The sequence below is a fragment of the Drosophila eugracilis genome, unplaced genomic scaffold (genome assembly GCF_018153835.1).
Source record: "Drosophila eugracilis isolate 14026-0451.02 unplaced genomic scaffold, ASM1815383v1 contig_616, whole genome shotgun sequence".
Classification (NCBI taxonomy): domain Eukaryota; kingdom Metazoa; phylum Arthropoda; class Insecta; order Diptera; family Drosophilidae; genus Drosophila; species Drosophila eugracilis.
The window spans coordinates 1,217,031-1,236,537 of record NW_024573499.1 but is presented as its reverse complement, the minus strand read 5'-3'; the positions used below and the strand labels follow the sequence as shown (position 1 = coordinate 1,236,537).

At 46.7% G+C, this 19,507-nt stretch overlaps 6 protein-coding genes across 7 annotated transcripts in view; 5 read left to right on the top strand and 1 right to left on the bottom strand.

The window, feature by feature from the left end:
* The first annotated feature begins 318 nt into the window (after positions 1 to 318).
* Positions 319 to 1,771, top strand: LOC108111352 (triosephosphate isomerase). 2 transcript variants are annotated; one of them, XM_017220784.2, is made up of 3 exons: positions 319 to 483; positions 663 to 1,247; positions 1,310 to 1,771. In XM_017220784.2, exons 1-3 carry the CDS (start codon positions 334 to 336, stop codon positions 1,514 to 1,516), a joined length of 942 nt encoding a protein of 313 aa, XP_017076273.1. In that variant the 5' UTR covers positions 319 to 333; the 3' UTR covers positions 1,517 to 1,771. The 2 variants fall into 2 exon arrangements, with proteins under 2 accessions (XP_017076273.1, XP_017076274.1); XM_017220785.2 differs by having other exon boundaries at positions 479 to 511.
* Positions 1,772 to 2,376: 605 nt separating this feature from the next.
* On the top strand, positions 2,377 to 5,740 carry LOC108111351. Its single transcript, XM_017220783.2, has 3 exons — positions 2,377 to 3,215; positions 3,286 to 4,566; positions 4,622 to 5,740. The coding sequence occupies exons 1-3, from the start codon at positions 2,788 to 2,790 to the stop codon at positions 5,664 to 5,666; spliced, it is 2,754 nt and encodes a 917-aa protein (XP_017076272.2). The 5' UTR covers positions 2,377 to 2,787; the 3' UTR covers positions 5,667 to 5,740.
* A 292-nt stretch (positions 5,741 to 6,032) lies between these two features.
* On the top strand, positions 6,033 to 9,686 carry LOC108111451. The gene is made up of 5 exons (XM_041819357.1): positions 6,033 to 6,733; positions 6,791 to 6,953; positions 7,021 to 7,246; positions 7,297 to 9,141; positions 9,314 to 9,686. Exons 1-5 carry the CDS (start codon positions 6,166 to 6,168, stop codon positions 9,566 to 9,568), a joined length of 3,057 nt encoding a protein of 1,018 aa, XP_041675291.1. The 5' UTR covers positions 6,033 to 6,165; the 3' UTR covers positions 9,569 to 9,686.
* Positions 9,687 to 10,650: 964 nt separating this feature from the next.
* LOC108111319 lies at positions 10,651 to 11,572 on the top strand. The gene is made up of 3 exons (XM_017220714.2): positions 10,651 to 11,155; positions 11,215 to 11,356; positions 11,422 to 11,572. The coding sequence occupies exons 1-3, from the start codon at positions 10,651 to 10,653 to the stop codon at positions 11,570 to 11,572; spliced, it is 798 nt and encodes a 265-aa protein (XP_017076203.2).
* Positions 11,573 to 12,254: 682 nt separating this feature from the next.
* On the top strand, positions 12,255 to 13,313 carry LOC108111318. The gene is made up of 3 exons (XM_017220713.2): positions 12,255 to 12,534; positions 12,594 to 12,900; positions 12,973 to 13,313. The coding sequence occupies exons 1-3, from the start codon at positions 12,283 to 12,285 to the stop codon at positions 13,311 to 13,313; spliced, it is 900 nt and encodes a 299-aa protein (XP_017076202.2). The 5' UTR covers positions 12,255 to 12,282.
* Positions 13,314 to 13,547: 234 nt separating this feature from the next.
* The window catches only part of LOC108111333 (protein similar), a 59,714-nt gene continuing 53,754 nt past the window's right edge, over positions 13,548 to 19,507 (bottom strand). The window contains 3 exon segments of the mRNA XM_017220754.2: positions 13,548 to 15,079; positions 15,081 to 15,158; positions 15,160 to 15,201. Of these exon segments, the coding sequence (XP_017076243.2) occupies positions 14,570 to 15,079; positions 15,081 to 15,158; positions 15,160 to 15,201 (630 nt within the window). The 3' untranslated portion in view covers positions 13,548 to 14,569.

Sequence of the window (19,507 nt, the reverse complement as noted above, 5' to 3'; positions counted from 1 at the left end):
CCGTTATTTAGGGTATTTTTAGGAAGTAAATGGGGCTAAGCTTTGCTAAAGCTTTTCGGAGACGACGCCAAAGCAACTCCCCAGTTGAATGGTTTAAAACCATGCTAAGTCGGAAACCGTAAAAATTTTGAAAATGCCAGCATGCTGGTAATATAACGTTCAAAATTCAATTTTATTACCTTTGACAAAGGCATAAATTTGTGGATGTTCTTTGGAGAAATTGTTGATATGCATTTGAAAGTCAGCCACAAGGTGTACAGCAAAACAATTCAGAGCATTCCCTTTGTACCGCTTCTCCAGAACCGCCAAAATCATCATAGACGCCTCCTCATCATGGACCACAACCACAACCAGCCCACAGTGGGTGGTGTTACGGCGGATGTACTAAAGGCCGTCATTTCGCAAGCTCTTCTCGGCAAATTCACAGCTGTTTTTCCAAAGCTTTTCAAGTGCCAGTGGAAGACATACGAAGGTCAAAAGAAGGTTAGTATATCAGCAGACGAACTTCGAGGTGGGTGTGTGCCGGGATTAATCTCGAAATTGAAAGAAAACTGAAAGGAAAAGTTTGCGGCGAGCCTCCAGTCATCGAATTCCCCACTTGAAATTATCAGTTCCAAACACTCGACTAACTCTCCCGTACTATTTTATCCCTCGACCCGTAGTTCTACGCCAATTTTAGCACCGACTGCACCGAAGACAGCAACAACATGAGCGGCCGAAAATTCTGCGTGGGAGGAAACTGGAAGATGAACGGCGACCAGAAGTCCATCGCCGAGATCGCCAAAACCTTGAGCTCGGCCGCCCTTGACCCCAACACCGAGGTGGTCATCGGTTGCCCGGCCATCTACCTGATGTACGCCCGCAACCTGCTGCCCTGCGAACTGGGATTGGCCGGCCAGAATGCCTACAAGGTGGCCAAGGGCGCCTTCACCGGCGAGATCTCGCCGGCTATGCTCAAGGACATCGGTGCCGACTGGGTGATCCTGGGTCACTCGGAGCGCCGCGCCATCTTCAACGAGTCGGATGCTCTGATTGCCGAAAAGGCTGAGCACGCCCTGGCCGAGGGCCTCAAGGTCATCGCCTGCATTGGTGAGACCCTGGAGGAGCGTGAGGCTGGCAAGACCAACGAGGTTGTGGCTCGCCAGATGTGCGCCTATGCCCAGAAGATCAAGGACTGGAAGAACGTTGTGGTGGCCTACGAGCCCGTCTGGGCCATCGGCACCGGCAAAACCGCCACTCCCGATCAGGTGAGTCCTCCTTTTGATTCTAAGCCATTGCAGAACTAATTTCCGTAACGTCTACTTTGCAGGCCCAGGAGGTTCACGCTTTCCTGCGTCAATGGCTGAGCGACAACGTCTCCAAGGAGGTCTCCGCCGCCCTGCGCATCCAGTACGGTGGCTCCGTGACCGCTGCCAACGCCAAGGAGCTGGCCAAGAAACCCGACATCGATGGCTTCCTGGTCGGAGGTGCCTCCCTGAAGCCCGAGTTCGTGGACATCATCAACGCCAGGCAATAAGCAGGCCGATCTCCCAAAATCCGATCATTTTCGGCTAGTGAGCTGCCCGCGGAAAAGGACCTGGGGGAGAGGACTCCAGGCTCCAGACCGCAAACGCATTACGCACACACCTAGTTGTTGTCACCACCAGTGCAGTTCCAAATCCATAGTTACCTTGCGACACATGCTACACACATCCCTGTTGTTAAACGTATAGTCCATTGTGTAAATCTTAAATTATTCTGGCAATAATTATGCGCTACTCATTTACTCATATATCAGATACGCGTGTTTTACTTTCCGCAAGAGTGTTTATGCTTCTGCTATTTTTAGAGCAAACGATTTGGCGACAAGGTGGGGAATGTTCTACATACATATATGTGTCACCTCTGTGGACCTTAAACCGGCAAACTTAGTACGTGATAAGATCGCTTAATATCAACGTTTAATAGCGAGCGAAATACATAATAACCACTTCAGTTATGGTGACATCAAGAAACTTTCCAATGAAATATATAATAACAACATATTGTTTATGTAATAATGTTTTGATGAATATTTTAGATGAAAAATTATATACCTATTATCATGTAGCTTATTATAATTTGAGATAAGGAAAGAAAGCAGCGGCTAGAGTTCATAACTAATCTAGTTGTTTTTAGATTCCTAGATTCTAGATTGTAGAGAAGTTGTGGATTGTGCATAAGTTGGTTTTTCATTGGCATTCCCTTTTTGACATCAGCTCATCTTGAGATTATCAACTTTTTAACAAAGGCGAGATAGGTCGTCTAATTGTTGCTCCAGGTATTCCCATGAATACCACCTCGGTACAGAGATATTCCACTTCTACTTTTAAGACATTTTATTATTTTCTTATATCTATAGGGACAATATACCATTGTAGTTTTTGGCAGAATAAGTGGCAATACCACAGACAAATGGTGATCTATATTGTATCTTAAGGTGTCTCTGGACATACCTGATATTCTTTCAACTTAGTTAGATTGTTTTTGTACATAAGCGATATTCTTTCTATCTGGCAGATGTTAACTGAAGACATTCAATCCTCCATCTTATATATTTTGTATTATCCCAGTGACCTTTGACAAATTTCCTATCCGTCAAGTTCGAAGTTCATCGTTCTTTATCACATTTCTTACAATACCCATTTCCGTACACATCGATTTTATTCAGGCTAGAGTTTTTTATGTTTTTAAAAATTAACGCGTTTTAGCCAAATCAGTAGATAGTAAATAAAATTCCTAACTCGGTTTTAACCATAGTTTCTCAACATGGCGCAAGCCTACGTGTTCAACGTCATCCTGGTGAACTCCTCTTTGCCAATAGGCCGACCGTCCGGAATTTCGTCTGCCGGCGGAAGCCCCGTCTACTCAGTTCGGTTATATGAGGACTTCGAGGAGCTGACTATGGAACGCATTATGGTGGATGAGTTTCCACAAGAGCCGTTGTCTACCTTCATGGCCAGTCCCTGTGAGTTAATAGGATCGCTGACCTCAAGGGGCATCAGTGTGACTCTCAAAGAGGCCGACGAGGTAAAAGGAACGGGCACTGCCAAGCTTACCTCCTCGATCCTGCGGCAGCTGACAGAAGCCACTTTTTCGGTTACCCAGAAAGTTACGGTGGAGCTGATGAGTGGAAAGTATAAAGTTGGTGTAGTGGATCTGCTCTTTAAGATTAGCTGTACTTGTCCGGATGTGAAGTGAGTAGTTGGAACCAAGTTGGCTTAAAAGTATGGTTACTAAAGTTCCCTTTGTGTACTTTATTCTCAGCCAAAGCATGATTCCTTTTGGCTGCTATGACGTGTGCAAGCCTGTGGACAACTCGATTAACAAAAAGGATATTATCTTCACCCTGGGACGCTCCGAAAAATGTGCAACGAACTCCTGCATCACGGATGAGCGTCTGATGTCGCATGCTGGAGCGCCCTTCCAATGTCCGCATGTGGCGAGCCAGAATCAGGAGCCCCAGGGCAACGTAGGTGGGGCAACCGCAGGATGCCGTTGCTTCTTAAAGGGCATGCAGGTGCCCCAGGATGACGAGACGGCGAAGAAGAGGGAAAAGGCTGCTCTCAAAAAGCTCATAGATGAACTGGGTCTGGACAAAATCAAAGTGCCGACTCCGCCAGGCTCACATGATAAGTCCCGTCGATGGCACTGTAAGTGCAAGCCGCCAAACTCCACCTCGGACACTTCCTCCTGTGACATCAATGAGTTCCAACCGGATAAGCCTCATAAGAAGCGGAAGGCGGTGTCCTTGACCACCTCCCGGGAGCAAGCTGCTCGTCGCAAGTGTTTGGGCTCGTGTCCGGCTTTTGCACCTGAACTGAAGGAACAACCCTACAAGCCACCGCATCTTTGCCAGCTCTGCCGTTCGGACATAAGTTGGCTGCCAAAAATCTCGGCTTGTCCTTACTGTGGCTACAAAACCTTCGAGGATATACATCCCAGCGAGGAGCCCTACGATCTCACGGCAACGGCACAGCAGCTGCTCAGGGACTCTCTGCGCAAGGAGTCCTGCGAACTGGGCCCCTCTCAGGATGAGGATGACGAGGCGATGGGAGATAGAATTAAGAAAAGCCAGCTCGACGATGATCCCAATGTGAGCAAGCCATGTGGCTGCCTGGGCGGCAAGCCCTGCACTCGATGTCGCATCCGCAAGCTGTGTGATAACTTCTTCAATGAACACGAGAATAAGGCGCAGCCTGTCACGCTGCCACAGGCTCAGCCAGGAGCTGCAACCGAACCCTTGCAACAAAATCAGCTTAAGAAAACCAACTCCGATGTCTCACAGCGTCGCACTCAACTGATCTCCATCTTCACGGAGATGCGTAATATGTACAGCAAGAAGAAGGGCGCCGATGAGGCTGAAGCAGCGGCCCAGCAGCTGAGGAAGGAATGTGATGCAGCCTGCCGGAATAGCAAGTCAGCCAAGGCCCGCAGAAAGGCTAGGAAGTCACTGCAAAAGGCTCTGGACGAGATCGACAAGGCCTATCCCAAGCCACCCAAAGTCAGGTCTAAGAGCAAGGGTATTCACCGCAAGAAGTCCCGATGGTTTGTTAAAGAAATTTATTTACAATATAGAGAAAGTAACCTTATTTCTCCACAGCTATACCTTCTTGAAGATTCAGAGGAAGCAAAAAGATCCTCGCATAGGTCATGTGGACTGCATCTCGGACAGCAACTATACTGGCTATTGCAAGGTGCCCAGCCATATGGGTTGGATGTGGACCAAGAGCGAGATGGCGCGCCACAAGTCCTGGCGTCCTGGAGCTATTGCCCGGCCCATCCGGCAATTGATGGCCTACTTCCTGAGAGATTATCCTGCGGATAATATTTGCCTGTCGCGTTACCACTACCGCCGCAGGAGGTGCCACAAGGATGAGGTGGAGGAGCCGTTGGTGCAACATCCCACCCTGCACATAAGTCGCAAGGGTGATGAGTACATCATAACGCTGCGCCCTTTGAAAGATCCCAAGACCCTGGCCTCTAGTGCCAACCCCTATGCGGCCATGAAGCCTGTAGTCTTCCGCATCACCAAGGATCCCATTGCAGTGGGGCTCCGCCAGATGAAAGGGAACCTGCAGGACAAGGGATTTGCCCCGTGCACTTGTCGTCGCCCAGTGGCCAGTTGCTTTTGCCGGAGCCACGTTGAGAAGAAGCGCATCCAGTACGAAGTGGAAAACGAATGTCGCCAACGGGGTTGGCCAGATAACTCCGATACCTTCGTGTACTCCCTGGACAGCGATGACGATGACAGTGATCGGGAGTACGAGTTTGGAGTCACTCCCCCGGCTGGGGTCATAAAGCCCGAGCGGAAGGTGCGACCGGACAGGGCTAATGTGGAGACCCAGTACATGGACCAGGACTGGGCCGCACCCTCGATGTATCCTCATCCAGCCAACTTCATGGTCCAATACGGAGGATGTGTGATGGGCGAGCGTAAGAAGAAGTTCGGCTGGCTCCACGGAAAGGGCGATATCCATGCCCCTCCACCGAAGCCTCGTATGAAGAATCCGCCCAAGAAGAAACCCCGCAAGCAGCTGCCATTCCGCAATGTCGGAGGCTTTGATGATCCCCGTCTCTTCGACCCCACCCCTCTGAATAGACCTTGGCACAGGTCGAATTCCCCGGGCAGAATGCAAATGTATTGATAACGAATCGATCCTCTTTTAAACTCAAAATGACTGTTTCGGCTTTTAAATAAAGCTAGTATTCCTAATTTAAATGATTTTTTCTATAAAATTTTACATAACAATATTCTTGGTTACGAGATTTGGGGTTACCTACAAAGAAGGAATCATGTTCTATGGAAAAGAACATAAATTTTAAGGTAATACAAATTTCAGAAATGTTTCGAGTTAAGATTTAAGACTTAAGATTCAAGATAAAACCTTTTCACCCCTCTGACTCACTTAAAATGTTAAACAAACTCAGCAAGCCGTGACTTTGGCTTCTCCCTAACTTCCTAGGCCAATGTGGCAACCGAACTCATTCTCTATTGATAGTTCAGGTCGATCGCTTCAGGCACAGGTCCTAAATAAATTGTAGATTTTTATGTGAATTCTCGTGGCATTGCTCGTGTGCTTTTTAAAATTATTTGTGCAAGGAAATTTTAGACTCGTGGACAATCTCAGTTGATTGCCAGACAGGATGGAGAACTCTGAGTGCAAGCCGCCACCGGTGGAGAAGAAGGAGAAGCCGGTGGAGGATCTGATAGACTGGGACAGCTACTACAAGAACCGCGGACTGATCAGCACCCGAATGGCGGCCAGCAAGGCTGAATACATGCACTGCTCCACTTATCAGGAGAAGGGCAAGAACCAGGACAAAGGCAAAGGACAGGAGAAAGACAAGAAGGCTAAGGGCGCCTGCTGCTGCTCCTCTTGCCCAGTTCGCAATCGGGAAGAGGTCTATGAGGCCCGGTGCCCGGGTCCCGGTCAGAAGGGCAAGCCCAACAGGGAATACATGCGCTGCTTTGCCGCCAAAATGATCGTCCAAAGGCTTGACATGCCTGGTAGGGATTTCGAGTGCCGGGACAAGCTGCAGGTCAAGGCCAATGTGTGCCGCGGATGCAAGATTTGCCTGGACGCCACTAGTATCAATGTCAACTGCCTTCCTGTGAATCCTAATAAGACCTTTCAGGCAGAGGCCGAGTGCCTGCAGAGGCAGCTGGCCGAGGGCATTACAATTTCCGTGGTCTACATGCGCAAGGAGATCGGTGAGTGATGGCCGGTCTTTCTATACTTTTACTTATCCTTCCTGTAATCCTGTCCAGCGCGCGGCTGCTACTTTCCACCTGCAGCGGTGGTTCACCGCATGGTAAACGAATTCGACGAGATAGTGCACGATGCCAATGTGGAACTGACCTGCAAAGGATGCACCGTCGGCCTGGTGAACATCCGCTTCTCCATGAAGATGAGCTGCCAGACCATCAAAGAGTAAGTAACGCCACCAAGGACCTGATCCTCGAGCCGCCTGAATGCGATAGCACCTGAACTTCAATAGAGTTGCGGTCGGACGTTTGGCGGGCGGACAAGATAGGGGGTGTGGCTCGACGGGCAATCAAAATGCAACCAGCTGCATGGACATGAATGTGGACCCCCAGGACGCCTCTTTCATGTCCTCCTCTTCTATCGATCCCTGTGTCGGCTTCATGCCCAGCGACATGGATGAACCCATTGAGCCCCAATACTGCAGCGAAGATGAAGAACAGAAGTTGTGCGAATGTCAGGTAAAAGAAATCCCAGTAACCTCTGATTACCTCTAAAAGCATACCATTAGAGTCCACCTCCTCGGCTAATTGATATGGCGGGCCCCTATCCCGTCTACTCCTGCCCCAATGTGGACGACGGTTGCGTGACCTTTGAGCCCCCGGCGGGTCCTGCCACCCAGTTCTCCTCCTGCCAAAGAAACCTTCTGGGTGAAGGATCCACAAACCGGTTGTGCCAAAAGTATTCCTCCCCAAAGCTCCGGCAGATGCACATCGGTAACACCCGATCCTGCGTCCTTTGTGGCGAGGATGTCTCCTGGCTGCCCAAGGTGGCGGCCTGCCCCAGCTGTGGCTACAAGCCCGTGCCGGAGTTCAAAGAGCGACCCTATGACGAGGAGGCCACTGCCCAACAGATCCTCCTGGATCATCTGGAAAATCCCGTGGAGGATATCAGTTTTGACCTGGGATCGGTCGAGGGATGTTCGGGGAGTGGAGAGCATGGAGATCTCAAACGCACCTCGGAAGCCTTTGAGGCTATAGTGAGGGATTACCAGGTCCTGAGACGCAGCATTAAGGAAACCTCCCACACCAAGGAAGTCGAAGCGGTCTCAAAAAACTTGCCTGGTCAAGAAGGTGAAACCAAGACCCAAGATTTGGCCAAGGTATTCGCGGAGCTAAGAGACCTCTTCCAGGTTAAAGTCCCCGATGAGAAGCAGAAGATTCAGGATATCTGCACGGAGGCATGTAACCTCGCCAAGTCTACGAAGAAGGGCAAGAATCGGTGTGCATCTCCGGATAGGAATAAGGGAGGAAAAGCAGATGCCCCAGCAGATGATTGTGGAATGCCCCCGAAGCCGAAGAAGCGTCGCCTGAAGGCCAAGCGACCCTACAAGTCCAAGTACTACTCCATGTACCGCCCTCGGGAGGGAGCGAAGGTAAAGAAGGATTGCCTAGATGAAATCAAGAAAGTACCTGGCCACATGGGATGGTTGTGGACTGCCCATCCACTGGCCTCCAAGCCTGGTTGGCGGCCCGGAGCCATCCGACGCTCCATTCGCGGTCTGATGAGGTACTTCCTCAAGGACTTTCCCGTGGATAGCATTCCCGTGTCCAAGTACATGTCGTACTACAATAACAAGAAGAAGCCAAAGGCTCGGCCTTGTGAGAAGCCGGAGGAGTTGGTCCAGGTGCCCACTCTGCATATCGAAAAGAAGAACGATGTGTACACCATAACCCTGCGTCCTCTAAAGGATGCCAAGACGCTGTTACGCTCCGCCAATCCCTACGTGAAAATGAAGCCCGTTCAGTTCCGGATCGTGAAGAATCCTCTCTTGAAAGAGCTGCGCGACGTGAAGCGCTGCCTCAAGGGAATGGGATTCAGCAAGTGCTCCTGCCACAAGCCGCTGATGACCTGCTATTGCCGCAGTTTCGTGGAGAAGAAGACGCTGATATCCCATGTCCGGAAGGAGTGCAAGCGTCGCAAAGTACCATCCTTCGAGGACGACCTGGTGCTCACAGACACATCGGACAGCGAAGCAGAGTTCGACTTCGGGGTGACTCCGCCGGCAGGCTTGATGCATCCGGAGCGCTTAAAGAGCTCCCATGTTAAGCACACCGAGACGCAGTACGACGAGGCTGACTGGGTCTCGCCCAGTCTTTATCCCCATATGCCCGATGCCACAGTTCAGTACGCGGGCTGTGTGATGGGCGAACGGCAGAAGCCGTTGAAATGGATCTATGGGAAGGGCGTTATCCAGGAGGAGCCCAAGCCGCCCAAGATGAGGAACATACCGAAGAAGCCGAAGAAAAAGAAGCCTGAGCCGGGTCGCGTTGCTGGAGGCTATGCAGGGCAGGAGTACCAGGATTCCTGCATCTATAATCGGGTCAACAATATCTCCACGCAAACCAAGCCTCGCGTGCGAATTATTGGACCCATTCGCAGTCCTCCGGATTACAGTACGGACCCTGATCTTCCTCTGAGTGGCAACCACATGAGGCTGCTGGATCAAGCCGCCTATCCACCCACTTCTCCCCACCGTCAGGAGCCTTCGTACAATCGGGTCAAACAATATCTCCGCGAAAACCAAGCCCCGCGTGCGAACTATTGGACCCATTCGCACTCCTCCAGATTACAGTACGGACCCTGACCTCCCTCTGAGTGGCAACCACATGAGGCTGCTGGATCAAGCCGCCTATCCACCCACTTCTCCCCACCGTCAGGAGCCTTGGTCCCGGGAAATGGGCAAGGAGCGACAGAAGCAAAGGACAAAGCGAAGGACGAAGAAGATGGTCCGGTTTGATTCCACGATAGAGCCTCGCTCCTCCGACATTTCTATCCATTAGTTTCGTCAAACGTATCGCTTGGACTTCCACATTCTCACTAATCCTATCCACATATGATTTTAGCCTACCAATGTTCCGAAAGTAGTTAACCGCGTAAAATTGTAAGTTTTAATAAACACCAACAGTACATAAGTTTTATTTTTAGTTATAGGTCTTCGCTTGAAAATCAAACTATTAAATTCGAAATACAATATCTAGTTCCTTCTCCTAAAACATGCAAGTTGACACCCCTAATTATTATTTTTGTTTAGTTAACCTTAACCCACCTGGTTGATAGCCCCAAACAAGCCATCATAATTACCCCACAGATCATATCTCCTTCATTATTTCAGATCTCTTTCCCTTGCTCCGTTTGAGCTGAGAAGTACATCGTTCCCTTTGAGGTCATTACTCCAACGCCAGTTTGTTTATCTAACCTTAACACCTTAACGCTGAAATGGTTAAAGCAACGGGGAACCAAGAAAGTCTCGGATAATTCCCAGGGTGCTCTTGCCCAACTCCGATCTGTTTACCTAACCTTTGTCGCACTGCTGGTGACATAACTGCAGCCCATAAGCGAGTTCACTTCGCGGAATATGCAAATTTTCCGGGCCATAGTCGAGCGCAAATGTCTTTCTAATAAGGAGAGTTTACTGGAGATTCCCAATGCACAGAGAGAAGTTTAGGTTGTACAACATGAATGGCAATGTTTTTACCTAAAAGTAAAGCTGAATAATTTTTCAGCGTGTTGCTTGCTTCACGGACTGTTGCACCTGCTCTATCAGAAGCACCATCTCTGCACTGATTCAAATTTGTTAAATCACTTCTTTAAGTTCGCATTTTTGTCTTTCCTTATCCTTGCGAATCAGTTATCGTTATTCAATCAATGGTCGGCCAGCTGCCACCGCGAATTCGCCAACTTGTAACCCGCCAAGCGTTAAAGTCGCGCCCCCGTCTTACGCTTTAGTTTTCCGACTAAATGAATATCATATCTTGATTGCCGGAGCGTGGGGCACGTAATTCTCCGTCGCTGTGGCGCTTACAAAGCGAGCTCCATGTTTTTGAGTGACGATCAGACGAACTCCAACCGCTCGGGCGACAGCATGTGGCTGATGCGGATCTTGCATTTGCTGGGCATAATGGCCCTGTTTCCACTTTTGGGTTACTTCGGAGAAAGTGTTGACGGGAGCGATCTGAGCTACGGTGATTTTTACGGCAATGCCAGTGCCCGAATGCTTCGATTTCGCGACTTCGAACCGCGTCAGCAAAGTGGAAGAATGGATATGGAAATCAGTGTGGAGGAAGCTGATAATAACAAGTTGGAACGCGAGGGTCGTGGCTTCCATTTCCATGCCAGCGGCGAGGATGTCAGTGTGGAGCTGGAGTTCATCGTGCCGTTCCTTAAGGTACCCGTAAAGAGGAGTATGAATCTGGCTAGAGATGCTGTCCAGAACATCCTGAATCTGCGAACTGGAGCTATCATAAACACAGCTGTTGTTGTGGCTGCCGGAGCTGTGATTGCAGCGGTGGTCCGGTTGCTTTTAGCGCCTTTAGTCATTACATCGATTGGGAATGGTTATGGCTACAAATCTGGTTCAGACAGAGGGAGTAAGTAGGAAAGAGATCTATCTTGTAGAGGTGCTCATTGTGTTTCTTTTTTGGGGTAGTGCGCCGGCTGACTGATGTCGTGGAATCACAGCTGGAGGAGCATAACATCGACATGTCTGTCTGTGTCCAGCGGATGATCTGCCAGTACTTGCAGCAAAACTTGTCTTCCGGCTATGCCAGGGTTCTAAATGTGTTGACAAGGTAAAGAATTTTAAGCTTAAAACTAACTAAATATTATATTAATAATTTACTTTTGTATTCTTAAGCTCCTCCTGGCTGCATTCCTTTGTCGATGGAACTGCAGTTTTCCATGCCATCCAATCAGCAAGGAGCAGTCGCAGTTGCACTCTCACCTATCGCAGTTGCAGGTGGAAATCGGGAGGCTTGCCACAGATAAAGAAGTTTTTTAATGGATAATATTAATCAACTTTAGTACATTCATTGTGATGGTTATTTATTTATTTGTTCTTAGTTTTAGAAAAGAGATCAAAGAGATTGAAACTGCAAAAATATTATTAGTTTTTAAGATACAAATATTAAATAAAAAGAATCTTAAAAGTATCTCATATCTTGTCACTACAACGAATGTTTTTTACGTAATGAAAATGCCGGGAAATTGGATTAATTTCTGCCACTTCTCCCCCAATTAGAGAAGGTAGTTATAGCTATCTTCCGCTTTCATCTGGCCCGAAGCTTCCTCCAGCTAATCGTTTTCGCACCTCCCTACCTGTTATGTCACACTAACCACTTTGTTGCATTTTGTTTTCGAGACACGAGTGGGAACTGGAGGCACAGCAAGAAATTGCTTTAACCAAGGGGCAGCCAAGCGATAATAACACTGGGAAAAAAGTGTTTACTTATTATTATCTGTCAGCCACCCAACTCTACGATACTTACAAGAACATTTAAGGGAGTAAAATAACTACAGAACATTCCAAAGATATATGACATAGATATTTTGATATTAATTAATGGAAATTGTGGAAATATTTCAATTTTTTCAGTGCACAGGTTACCCATCGAAGCAGAGCGGTGGCGTTGGATGAAAAGTCTGCTGGTGACACCACCTGGGAAATTGATTCAAATGTTCACCAACTACGCACCCGAACGGATCTCTCGGCGGTAAAATGAAGTTATGGTACCTGACTTGCGCTCTCCTGGCCAGCTGTGCTGTGATCTGGGCCGCTAGCAGTGAAGAAGCGGAAGAACCCGAGGAGGAAGAGCAAGGATCTGGGAAGATGTCCAAGCAGCACCATCCTGGACAAGGATTCAAACTCATATCCTTCGATGCGGTGGGCAAGCACATAGCCTTGGGTCTGGACTATCTAGTACCCTTCCTTGAGGTTCCTGTAAAACGAAAGCGAAATGCACCACCTAAGGTAGGGTTTTAGTTAGGAAGTGAATATTATAAAGCTGTGGCCTTAAACTTCCTCTTCAGCCCCTAGTTGTAGTGAACTCGGCGGCAGTGGTAAGCTGTGGGCTAGTGGTGGCTGGAGGAGTCCTAGTGGGCCACCTAATCCGGAGCTTGGGATTGGAGGCCATTACAGGGGATAATCCCCCGCCTATTTTTGGGAATTCTTCCCTCCATAAACCAAAGTCTTCGGAGGAGGACACGCCCTCCTCCACACCAGCACCTAGTTCTACCAACGCCACAGCCAGAGGACTTTTCGATGATAATTTAAGTTTCCCTGGAATCTTTGAGAACTTCAAGCTGATCTATCGCAATGAAACTGGAGATCGTGTGGGTAAGTTTCGTACCTTTTACCTTTTATAGTTATCACCAATTTTTTTGGTTCACCTTTTAATTTCTCTCCCAGCGACAAGCCTTCCCAATATCTTAACCATAATCGAGAAAACTTTCCTCAAGAGCGACGTGGATCTATCTGTCTGCCTGCTGAAATCCATTTGCACTTTGACCCACAGCGCAGGAGAAAAGGTACTTAGAGGTCAGGCTTCGGATATGGAGCACCTATTGGATGGAGCCACCAAATGGTCCTGGCTGCTGGCCTGGTTTGAGCAATCCGCTTTTCGGGATGCCATCGAAGCAGGGAAAGTGCAATCCCCCCATCACTGCGCCCTCAAATATCCGGAATGCAAGTGGATAGCTCCTGAAGAGCAGATCCTGGAGCTGTTGCGCAATAATGTGCAGTTTAAATAGGCTGATATTTATAATTATTATTACTCGGAATTCAATTTAAACATTTATTACATTTCATCTACATTTGGTTGGCTGACTCGGTGCTAAAATATACATGAATTTTACACAGTGGGTTGTGTCTTTGCTAAGCGTTGACGGCGAATTTAGCTTCCACGGCGAATTAGCTTGTACGAACTCAATTTTCTGAAATAATATTCAAATTTTCTCCTCCCAAAAGAAAAAACACAGCACAGATTTTCTGCATGCAACTTTCATCGAAATGAATTCTATATTTATTTGCCAATTAATATTAAAACAAGTTTAGAAACACTGAACATGGATTGAATTTGGATTTAAGCAAGCAAACAGCTGGTTTTGTAAGATGCGCCTTAAACAGAACTAAAACTAGTTTACATAAAGAATCGATATCAAAGGGATGCAAAATCGAGAAATTATTGAAAGTGATTGACACAAAGTAAACTGGTAGAAATGCACAAAGTATAGCCTGAAGTTAAGATCAACTGAATCGGGTAGATATTTGCTTAGTTCGAATAATTATACTTAAAATATTACTAAAAACTTTCACTTTGAAAACATTGAAATTAAATCTTAAACTAGACATTACAATAATATTTTTTTTTTTTTTTTTTTTTTTTTCATTTTTTTGTTTAATATATTTATTTGTAAAACATGTTCAAAAACTTTTTTTTCGTCACAGCTTTTTCGCTTGAAAGTTATAAACAGAATACAACCATCACCAAAAAACTTGTTTGAGCCTTCTAGCAAAAAACTATGAACATTTTCCCAGATATTTTCTCTTTTCGTGGTTTGTAAGTTTATCGTTATTCATCGACTGGTACTCCTCCTCCTCTGTGTTGCTCCTCATCCTTCTGTTGGTGTGTAAACGGTTCGCATATAGAAAAACATTAAGACTAAAGTACATACGTGTATATTCTTCTGTTCTAGGCAGTTAACATGGCTACAAAACTATTCAAGTGTGATTAACCCTTCCTGTTTGTAAATGTGTCGGTTAGCATGGGCTCAGTGGTCAGTGGTCGGGGTCGGGGTCTGGGGTCAAATGGTTGGTGGGGATAGGTCTTGTCAGGTCGGTTGTGCTACTCTCCTTCTTTATCGCAAGGCTCAAAATCAATCTTTTGGTTAGCTTTCTCTCAGATGCTCAGTTTAATTTCAATGTTTTCTTCTCCCTCTCATCCTCATCCTCCGCCCAAAAATGCCCTTCTATCAAATGCATGCATGCAAGGGTATCCTAGGCAGTCCTAGGCGATCTCTGGCCATCCCAGGACCTGCTCCAACTGGTTCTCGCTGAACTCGAAGCCGCCCTCGCCCATGATGTAGTCGTCGTTGCACAGGTCCATCATGGCCGGCGTGTGCAGCAGGGGATTACTGCTGTCCAGGAAGGAAATGGAGGTCTTCCTGCTGGGGGCATTACTGATGGTTCCGCATCCCTCGAGCTCCTCCTCTCCTGACTGCTGGATCACTGCTGTCACCACATCCAATGGCGGTGGTGCAGCTTCAACCTGCTCACTGGAAGTGGATGTCAGGGGCACCCTCTTACGCGGTGTCCCCGATGCCCCGTCCACCAGACTGTTCTCATCGATGCCACTGTCGCTGGAGGCATCGGTCTCGCAAGCTGTCAGGCCCGGAGGCACTGAATCATCTAGGGAAACCACTGACCCTGTTTCGCAGTCACCTCCTCCAGCATCTGAGCCTCCAAAGACCGGAGACAGCTGGAAGTTGGTGCCGCTAATCAGCGGATTGTGGTGGAAAGTCCCGCAGCACCGCCGACGTGGAGGTGTGGCAGTGCAGGGGCAAACCATACTTGCCAAGGGGGCTGGACTGCTCCAAGGGAGTTGTCCTCATCGATCATCATGGGTTCGGATTCGCTAACCTGTTTTTAGGGGGCAGAAAAAGAAAAGAAAAAGGAAAAAATAAATTAGTAAAGTATAAAGATATGTTTTTTAGATCAAAAAAGTTATAAGTTTCTTTCTGTGTAGGAAGCACCCTCGGCTAAAATGTAGAATTATTAATTATTACAAATTTGCATCAGTAAATGGATCGATTTTCTAAGGGACCTTATTTAATCCGAACTTATTGGTATTCATAACTAATGGCTAACAATTGAAATTACAATTATAACTTAAGCACCGCAATCTGTGCGTAAATTAAATTAAATTAACCGATTTGCAGCTAAATTACTCCCCGAATCCCCCAGCAACTGGGTCCCAGAAGGACGCAACTTTTGACAGAGTTTCGTGGCTATTCCTATGCAAATGCCGGCTATTAACTCGATGAGACCTGCAGGGAGACTTTGATACCTTGACAGTCAAACGAAAATCGAGCGGAAAAACAGAGCTAAGTCGGAGTCGTGAAGACGTTTAAAGTCACTCGCTCAAACAGGCTCAAGCCCTTGTAGTCCCTGTGGAAAAGCCATGGGAAAGCGGGCAACAGCAGCGGGAAGCTCTCAGGCAGTGAAAAGCCAGGCGGCAAAGCCCACCCCAAAAGTGAGTTAGGGAAACCCGCAATAAATCATATTTTAATGATGGTTGGGAATGGGTCCTGCTGCTCGCGTTGTAACAGAATCCAGCGGCGGGACATTATTATGCTCTGGATTTCAGATTGACACAAAGAACGCCCCCACTTTCGCTTTAAGAGCCACCAGTCGGAGCCCATTTCTTTTCCCGCCAGTCAGACTGACAGGAAGTGGGGAACATATCAGTTTCGACCGCTGCCAAGCTGCCGACTGCTTTTTCCTTACAGAGAAAATAACACATTAATATTGGTTTCTACAAATCATTTTCATTTCCGGACGTTCAATTTACATTTCAATGTGGCTAAAAACTAAGATGTTTCACTATTAAACTATTTTAAAAAGTGGCCATCCTGTAAAAAGGATAAAGTGTGCGAAATTTATTGCCTTAAAACATAAAAAACTAAAACATTTTCCTTCTGTGCAGACTTTGACAACGGCCGATGACGAAGATAGAGCTGCCAAAAAATTACCCCGACGGGTGTGATGACGTCCACCGGACAAGGGTTCAAGTGCAGTCCATTGAACCGCACCCCTGCCCACTGTTTGCCAAGCTTTCATCGCCGATTGTTAGTCTTCGATTGCAGCGAGTGCTAATTGCAGCAATTACAGAGTGAAAGCGAAAGTGCTGTAAGCTGAGCGGTGGGCAAACAGAGCTAGGGACAAAGAAAGCGAAAGTCGGAGTCATAACATCTGTCCCAGAGAGAACTTGTCCTGAGGGGATATGGTCAGAGGATATGGGTAACACCCAGAAACATTTTTTCCTGTCCTCGGCTGACAGGGCGTATGCGTAACGAAATGATGAGAAGTTACAATGGCACGCGCACTGCCCCCCGAGGACATCGTTGGCCGTAGTAGGCGCCGTGTAATAGGTTTATTGTTTGATATATTGTGTGGCATGGCTGCCGCAAGTCGGGCATCGGTCTAATATGCTCTAATAAATTATTGAAGGCGATTGCTGCCACGCAAAAGGCAAAAACTATTAGATAAAGACGCCACTGTCCGCGGTAAAGGTTTCCGGAAATGCCAAGGCATTACAATAATTGGCAGTCCTCCTCCGCTCGCTCGGCTCCTTCACTTTGATGTCTTAGACAGCAGTCTTGCGCCGACTTTATGGCGGATTTCCCCTGTGTTCTGCTGAGTTGGCTTTGCAGGACTCGGCGTTTAAAGCCGCCTAATTGGATTTTTCCTTTTTATGGCATCGCATTTCATCGACGCCTCGCTGCGTACGTGCCACGCCCACCCACGACACGGCCCACGAAAGTCCAATAGGAAAACAAAAGCAATTAAAGCGAAACTTTGCTCTTACTTTGGCCCAGCGCTGCTGCTGCCAAGTTTCTGCAGAAAAATCTGCTGTCACCGCATAATAAAAAGGAAAAGTAGGCAGCAAATGTACTTAAGTAACATTTTCTCGAACTCGGCTCTTATTGCGTAACTCTACGCATGGAGGGGCTCCTGGGAAAACTCGAAGGCTCGAAAGGATTGCCCTCTTTCCATAACGAGGTGAAATTGAAATTGAAAACTGGGGCCCGAAATCAATAAGCAATAAACTTGAATAACTCATGCAAGCCATCTCGTTTACGGAGACAATGTGGCGTATACGTAATGCAATTGTCGCCAGGCATATTTTTGGAAACGAAGGATGAGTCCTGCTTGACGCAGGACCTAGAAGGTTGAGCGGAATTTAATTTCGAGACAGCGCTCGTGTGTGACGAAAATTTGTCATTTATTCACAGGCAAACGAAGCGAAAGATTTAAATTTGGCCAGAAAGTGAAACGAGAACGAAAATCCCGAGATAACAGAGAAAGTTATCCGTGTGTTCCGATGTGCCTGGCATATTCAAGTGCTTGAGCTGAAGTGAGAGACAAGACAATAAGGAATTCAATTCCAGGGACAGGCCCAAGTTCGGGCAACTTGATTAGCTGGCAGCATCATTTATACCAATCAAAAGATTTTAATAAATTGCCAGTCAGTGGAGCGACTGGCAAATACAATGAATGGTGAATGCTGAATGGTGAATGGTGAACGGCGAATGCTCAATAGAGATTAATCAATTCCCAGGCCAGCCTGTCAATACAAATATGCTCGAGGGCCAATGTATGCACATAAATCGAAGGAAAAACTTGTAAACCTCGACGGCGCCCATTCCGTTCCTTCTTTCTTTAGCTTACTTTCCAAATAAAAACACAATTTCCCTGCGTTCCTGCGAGACGGCTTCCTCTTATCTACTGTATCAGTTGATTCGCTGGGGGTTCGGCTTTATTGTTTTTATTGGATTTACTAAAATATTTATTAAAAGTTTATTAAAATACTTTATAATCCAGATATCATATCATATGCCATATCGTATCGTACTACATTCGCTTGTATATGTATAAGTTGCTTGACATCTTTCTTGTATATATATATATATATGTATATATATTTATGTATATGGGTGTATATATATGTATAATATTGCATACTTTGCGGCGTTTACACACTAGTTTTGCCTTACATTGCGGATCGATTCGATTCGCTTCGGTTCGCTTCGATTCGAGTCTAATTCAAGGCTAGTTTAGCTCTACGCTTTCAAATTACGCTAACATCTTGTGGAACTGGAGGTATTCTCGGTGTTGTCTATATGGTGTTCGTGTGGGTTGTGGGTAGTGGAATATAGGACAGGGTTTTCTGTTTCTGGTTCCCATCTAAGCAGCTTAGTCTGTGGACAAAAGCACAAATGATTGTTGCAAATTAACCGGAGAAGGTTGAAGCGATTTGTTGGCATGGCAAATAAAGGCAAATGCCCCATGAAAATGACTCTTCATTTGTTCGCCACTCTGCTGACAAATGAGTCCTGGGGCAGGGTTTATGTAAAGGTTACACTTGTAGACACAACTGCGACCTGTTGATCTCGGCAATCATAATATAACTTTGCATAATGCCAGAACAATTAATCAAGGCGTAACTAGGGTGGGGGGGGGTGACTTCAAATTGACTGTTGGAATAAGGAATCCTCTAGGGGAGCATTAATCAAAATCAGCCAGCCGCCAAATCAATTGCAACGCACACAAAGTGCTTGTCACCTTGACTTCTTCTCTGAGTTATGATGAGTTGGCCGAAACAGGAGCTACAGCAAACGGATATGTCAAGGGTGTATAGTATAGTATGCTGCTCGCATGTCTGTCTTCATTTGCTGGCTGCCGAAGTTACAGCTAATAAAGTTGCTCAATAAATCTGTATTTCAAGGGGAAGGGGAGGCTGTGTGTGTGTGTTGAGGTGACTCACAAAATTTCACTAAATTTACTTTTCGACGCACATAAGTAGGCTATAAAAATGACACAACATTTAGTTTAGTTTCCTTTAATTTACTTGCTCTAGACTTGGGCTAGCTTTAATTTAGTTTAGTTTTAGGTTTTAAGGTTTTTAGTTTAGGGTTTTAGTTGGGGGGACTCTAGTTAATTCATTGCTATAAATGCGAGACACACACAACAAGAATTGGAGGTAGTAAAAAACGCTCGTTATCAAAGGGTCGCACAACATTCACTAAGGTGTATTGAACTATCAAAAGTCGGAGTAGGCATATGTTTAGGATAGGTATATGTATATGTATATTTTAGTTAATGTTATATGTATACACGAGGTATGTATGTAAGTAAGCGCCAATCGGGGCCATATAGTCCGCCG

Coding starts and splice junctions, on each gene's coding strand:
- LOC108111351 (XM_017220783.2), top strand. CDS start 2,788: ATGGCGCAAGCCTACGTGTTCAACGTCATCCTGGTGAACTCCTCTTTG. Junction 3,216..3,285: donor TGTACTTGTCCGGATGTGAA/GTGAGTAGTTGG, acceptor CTTTATTCTCAG/CCAAAGCATGATTCCTTTTG. Junction 4,567..4,621: donor CACCGCAAGAAGTCCCGATG/GTTTGTTAAAGA, acceptor ATTTCTCCACAG/CTATACCTTCTTGAAGATTC.
- LOC108111352 (XM_017220784.2), top strand. CDS start 334: ATGGACCACAACCACAACCAGCCCACAGTGGGTGGTGTTACGGCGGAT. Junction 484..662: donor CATACGAAGGTCAAAAGAAG/GTTAGTATATCA, acceptor CTCGACCCGTAG/TTCTACGCCAATTTTAGCAC. Junction 1,248..1,309: donor AAACCGCCACTCCCGATCAG/GTGAGTCCTCCT, acceptor TCTACTTTGCAG/GCCCAGGAGGTTCACGCTTT.
- LOC108111319 (XM_017220714.2), top strand. CDS start 10,651: ATGTGGCTGATGCGGATCTTGCATTTGCTGGGCATAATGGCCCTGTTT. Junction 11,156..11,214: donor ATCTGGTTCAGACAGAGGGA/GTAAGTAGGAAA, acceptor TTTTTGGGGTAG/TGCGCCGGCTGACTGATGTC. Junction 11,357..11,421: donor GTTCTAAATGTGTTGACAAG/GTAAAGAATTTT, acceptor TGTATTCTTAAG/CTCCTCCTGGCTGCATTCCT.
- LOC108111318 (XM_017220713.2), top strand. CDS start 12,283: ATGAAGTTATGGTACCTGACTTGCGCTCTCCTGGCCAGCTGTGCTGTG. Junction 12,535..12,593: donor AGCGAAATGCACCACCTAAG/GTAGGGTTTTAG, acceptor CTTCCTCTTCAG/CCCCTAGTTGTAGTGAACTC. Junction 12,901..12,972: donor TGAAACTGGAGATCGTGTGG/GTAAGTTTCGTA, acceptor TTTCTCTCCCAG/CGACAAGCCTTCCCAATATC.
- LOC108111451 (XM_041819357.1), top strand. CDS start 6,166: ATGGAGAACTCTGAGTGCAAGCCGCCACCGGTGGAGAAGAAGGAGAAG. Junction 6,954..7,020: donor AGCTGCCAGACCATCAAAGA/GTAAGTAACGCC, acceptor GAACTTCAATAG/AGTTGCGGTCGGACGTTTGG. Junction 9,142..9,313: donor CCACGCAAACCAAGCCTCGC/GTGCGAATTATT, acceptor GCGAAAACCAAG/CCCCGCGTGCGAACTATTGG.